The 5,176-nt window shown below is 33.0% G+C and overlaps 1 protein-coding gene across 1 annotated transcript; it reads left to right on the plus strand.

Annotated features, from left to right (window-relative positions):
* The first annotated feature begins 716 nt into the window (after positions 1-716).
* LOC110634735 (chitin elicitor receptor kinase 1) lies at positions 717-4,750 on the plus strand. Its single transcript, XM_021783872.2, has 8 exons — positions 717-1,168; positions 1,950-2,039; positions 2,776-2,869; positions 2,950-3,101; positions 3,180-3,268; positions 3,933-4,071; positions 4,265-4,363; positions 4,457-4,750. The coding sequence occupies exons 1-8, from the start codon at positions 938-940 to the stop codon at positions 4,619-4,621; spliced, it is 1,059 nt and encodes a 352-aa protein (XP_021639564.2). The 5' UTR covers positions 717-937; the 3' UTR covers positions 4,622-4,750.
* Positions 4,751-5,176: the final 426 nt, after the last annotated feature.

A 5,176-nucleotide genomic window follows, 5' to 3' on the forward strand; every position in this document is an offset into this window, starting at 1 on the left:
AAAATTTAGTTATTTATTTATTTTTAATATAGCTAATTAAAATTAAAATTTTAAATTTAAGATCTCACAAACATATAAACCACTCTAATACTATTAAAATAAAATTTAGTGATAATTAATTATTTGTTAATATACTTAATTTTTTTACATAAATTTAAGCACCTATGTGTGTTTAACCACTTAGGAGAGTTTCCTTAGAATTAAAATGATATAAAATATTATAAATTTAATTAATAAATAAAATTATTCGATCTATATTAAAATTGAAAATTTAGTTAAATATTGAATTTTTTATCGTCGCATTTAAAAATTAAAATTTTATAAGAATTAAAATTCAATTAATTTTTTTTATCAATTCATATGTTTAAAATTAAAAAATATTAATTATTTTTAATTAAGAAATATATTCTTATTTATGCATTTATTTTAAATTAAAAAAATTAATATATAATGTGATTAAGAAAAATTTTAATTTATATAAAAATGAACTTAATAATTATTAGATTAAATAATTATATTTAAATTTACATATTTATTATATATACTTTAATTAATTTTACGTAAATCTCAATATATATTTTTTATCTAATAATGATTATTAATTTCGTTGTCCTATAAGGCTTATGTAACTTATATTAAATACATCCTTTAATATATTAAAAAGAAAAATAGAGATAAAATTCTCTTCTTCTAAGTTCTTCCTTCATGGCCCAAAATAAATGGCCCAGTGTCGTCAGCAGCTCATCTTCCTTGATGCACAGCCAGGGAAGACCGCCGGTGGACTTTATTGTTGGAGAACAGGATTTGAAATAATAATAATAAAAGCCGCCGCCAACTTTTAATCTTCCAGTCAACGGTTCCCGAGTTCATCACGTCAGATATATAAAACTTCTTCTCCATCTTCATCTTCTTCAATCCCTCTCCTTCATCAAACAATATGAATCAGAAATTAGGGTTAGCTTTTGGTTCAGCTCCTGGAAGTAACTCAGATAAACCTGTGGAATCAACTGGTCTGGCACTGTCTCCAGGTCTTGGAGGCATAACCATGGATAAATCGGTGGAGTTCTCATATGAAGAACTTGCCCAGGCTACTGATAACTTCAGTATGGCTAATAAGATTGGCCAAGGTGGCTTTGGCTCTGTTTACTATGCAGAACTGAGAGGCGAGGTTCGTTGTCACTATATGAGTTAAAGCTGAACTGGCAGTAGCAGCATCTTTATTAACTTCTCTTTGTTAACATCCTCTATGTTATTAGTTTGGTGGTCATTGAATTTTTCTTGTTTAAGGCTTATTTGTTTTGCAAACAAAAAAAAAAATGGTCTATGGAAAATTTTCTTATTGGAAAACATTCTTTGAGGAACTGAATTATTTACCTTTATATGGCTATAATGCTGAAAATCTTTTTTTTGTTTTTATTTGGGCAGTTTGAGCACACAAGAAGAACTTTAATTATGTTTCAGCAAAGAAAACGACAAAAAAATTTGGGTCTAGGAGAATTTAATGTTTTTCTCACTTGATGTTTTTTTCACTTGAGTAGAAGAGAAAATTTTAAAAAGAAGAAGAATTAAAGGTGCGAATTGTGATAGTTGTGGCGATAAGTGTTGATTTCTGTTAATAACTTTACCCCTTTTCATGAGTCTGTGGAAGTTTGGATAATGACTTTCCATTTAAAACAGGAAGTTATTTTATTTGAAAACTGCTTAATTTTCCCATGGACTATGAGTACCAAGTACTGGAAAATGAGGGAAATGTGTTTCCGGACTTTTTTTAGCTATCTGCCAAATGTTGTTTTGTTCCATTGTGCATTTGCTAATACTCTTTAAGGATGGATATTTGTTCTTCCTTTTTTTTCTCCTCCCTAAGGGATGGAAGCATTTGCTGATATTACTTTCCTTTTAGTAATATTTATTTCTTCTCCTAACATTGATAAATTGGACTTATCATGCAGAAAGCTGCAATCAAGAAGATGGACATGCAAGCTTCAAAAGAATTTTTTGCTGAACTAAAGGTCTTAACACATGTTCATCATTTGAACCTGGTACACTTTCTCTCTTAGTTAAAAAATAACAGTAATGCTTGTAAAGAAGAATTGATGTTGTCGCATCTCTTTATTTGAGCAAATGTAACAAAATTTTATTTTAGAGTAGTTTTCAGAGTAATTGTTGGTATTACCTAGAATACTTCAGTCACTGTTTACTTCTATTGTATGAACTAAACAGAAAATCCACATATCATTTCATTTATCCATTTAAAATAATGAACTTAACGTGGTTCCAGATTAAGACTTTAATGAACCTTGGGAAAATTATGTTGTTTGTTTGCATGACCAGATCAGTCTACACTGCCTGCTTGGCGACTATATAAATTACTGTGCCTCGCAGCTTCATTATTTTAAGTTTTGATTTGTTTATATAATGCACTCTCTCCTTAAAACCCACTTCTTTGCTTTGGCAACAAGATATTAAATGCAGTGTTACTGTTTACCATGGCAATGTAAGAATCATTTCAAATGTAATAGTTGAATCAGTCCAAAGCTGCGAAATACAGATATTTTTATCAACTGCACTTTCGAGGTTGAAGGTCTTAACTAGTTGGATAAGCATCAAGTGTCCTGCCAGAAGGATTTTGCTAGCTCAGGGATTATATTAGTGTATTTAATAGTTCTGTCTGCATATGTATAATCATGCACGCTCCAACAGGGATGATTTGTAAAACTTTGGATATTTCTTTACCTTCTATTCACTATATAATTATACCATCTTCATTTTTTGCAGGTCCGATTGATTGGATACTGTGTAGAGGGTTCTCTTTTTCTAGTTTATGAATACATTGAGAATGGCAACTTAAGCCAACATTTGCATGGCTCTGGTGAGAGTACATGCATTCTGTAGATCATGTCTGGTGTTGGCTGATATATTGGTACTGATAACATTGTTGCTTGTTTCCAGGGAGGGATCCATTGTCATGGTCCGCTAGGTTGCAAATTGCCCTTGATTCAGCTAGAGGCCTTGATTATATCCATGAGCATACTGTTCCTGTTTATATCCATCGTGATATTAAGCCAGCCAACATATTGATTGACAAGAACTTCCGTGGAAAGGTTGTATTAAATCTCTGTTGTGATGGTGATCCATTTGAAAGCCTTTGAAATTGCTATATTAAATCATTCGCAGTACAGGTTGCAGATTTTGGGTTAACAAAACTAACGGTTGGAGGTTCATCGCTTCCTACACGTATTGTGGGTACATTTGCATACATGCCACCAGAGTAAGAAACTTATCTAATTGACATGGAAATAAAATCTCACCATTAAGAGTCATGAAGAATTCAATTTTAACCTGACTTTGCTGGTCTAGATGTTTTTAGCAAGTTTCGCCAACCTGTAATGGTCCAAACAAGGATCCTGGAGATCTGTGTTTGTGCAGTTAGTGAACACTGTCGCTTTGTGATCCTATTCCTGCCTATTTATTTGTGAGGAATTGTTTGAGGCGGCTAATAGCTAGGATTCAAAATTGGTTCTGAATAGTCTGTGGATGAGTGCCACTGAAATTGTTCACATGAAGTTTATCTTCAGAATTTCAGGACGGAACCACTTATCATGGCTAATGGCATTAGCTTTCATTTCTCCAATTCTGGGTTTTAGCCCATGCATCAATGAGTGGAGAAGGCTACCTTTCATATTGGTAGCTCAATGACTAAAAGAAAAGGGAGGAATTTCAGGCAGGAAACGTAAGCATAATCTATTGCAAGTTAAAAAGTATGCTTAGTATATTTAATGGAGTCACTATAGTATAGTCAACCAGAGAAAGTCTTATAACATGTTTAGTCTTATGTGAATAAATTGATTTTATAGATCTGATCTAATGGGGAAAACAAAAGCGCCACTCATTTATTTTATTAACATGGATTAAAATTTTCTGTTTGTCTGCAGATATGTAATTTATGGAGATGTTTCTCCAAAATTGGATGTCTATGCCTTTGGAGTTGTCCTTTATGAACTTATTTCTGCCAAGGATGCTATTGTCAAGATAAATGGTTCTAGTGGTGAAACACAGGGCCTTGTTGCTTTGGTGAATTTTCTGCCCTCTTTCATCACCAGTTAACTTGTTTGTAATCAAGGCTTATATTAGCTCAATTGAATTGCAAGCTAGAGAAATATGTTTAGGACACATCAAAGTTCTAAGCCTGTTAATTGCCATGACTTGCCTTAATTAGCTTCCAGAAAATGCCCATGAACTGACCTTTGTTTTAATGTTTCTACAGTTTGAAAATGTTCTCAATGAACCTGATCCTAGAGAAGAGCTTTGCAAATTGATTGACCCAAGGCTTGAAGATAACTATCCACTTGATTCAGTCTTAAAGGTAAGAAAAATGTCCAGGAGAGAGAGAGATGTTGGATGCTTGTTTCTAAGGTTTGAGATAATACTGAAGAAATGTGAGGTTTTGGGTTTGCAGATGGCCCAGCTTGCCAGGGCATGCACATACGAGAATCCTCAATTACGTCCAAGTATTAGATCTATTGTGGTTGCCTTGATGAATCTTTCATCCTCAACAGATGATAGGGATGTTGGGTCCTTCTATGAAAATCAAGCTCTCGTCAATTTAATGTCTGGAAGATAGAGGCTTCGCATGCGGGGAAAACATGAAAAATGATATATGAACAATGCAATAATTAATTATAATTGAGTACAAAGTACTTGATAAAAATTTAATATAACCAATTCTTTTTTTCTTGATTGTATACACAAATCATGAAGTCGATATGATACTCAACTCAACTCAACTAAACTTTTATCCCAAAAATTTGGGGTCGGCTATATGGATTCGCTTTCTCCACTCTGAACGATTTTGAATTAAATCCTCAGAAATGTGTAATGCTTCTACGTCATGTTGTACTAATCTCCTCCAAGTCAATTTAGGTCTATCCTTTTTTTTTCTTTCTATCCTCTAACCTAATGTGCTCTAATTGTCTAACTGGAGCCTCCGTATGTCTACGCTTCACATGACCAAACCACCTTAATCTCCCTTCTCTCAACTTATCTTCAATTGGCACCACTCCTACCTTTTCTCTAATACTCTCATTATGGACTTTATCTAGTTTAGTATGGCCACTTATCCACCTTAACATTCTCATCTCTGCAACTCTTATCTTAGATGCATACGACTCTTTCAGTG

Source organism: Hevea brasiliensis, chromosome 7 (genome assembly GCF_030052815.1).
Source record: "Hevea brasiliensis isolate MT/VB/25A 57/8 chromosome 7, ASM3005281v1, whole genome shotgun sequence".
In the NCBI taxonomy this organism is placed as follows: domain Eukaryota; kingdom Viridiplantae; phylum Streptophyta; class Magnoliopsida; order Malpighiales; family Euphorbiaceae; genus Hevea; species Hevea brasiliensis.

Excerpts from the sequence above, each read along its gene's own strand:
- LOC110634735 (XM_021783872.2), top strand. The coding sequence starts at position 938 with ATGAATCAGAAATTAGGGTTAGCTTTTGGTTCAGCTCCTGGAAGTAAC. Across the intron at positions 2,040-2,775 it reads ATGTTCATCATTTGAACCTG|GTCCGATTGATTGGATACTG; the intron begins GTACACTTTCTC and ends CATTTTTTGCAG. Across the intron at positions 2,870-2,949 it reads CCAACATTTGCATGGCTCTG|GGAGGGATCCATTGTCATGG; the intron begins GTGAGAGTACAT and ends GCTTGTTTCCAG.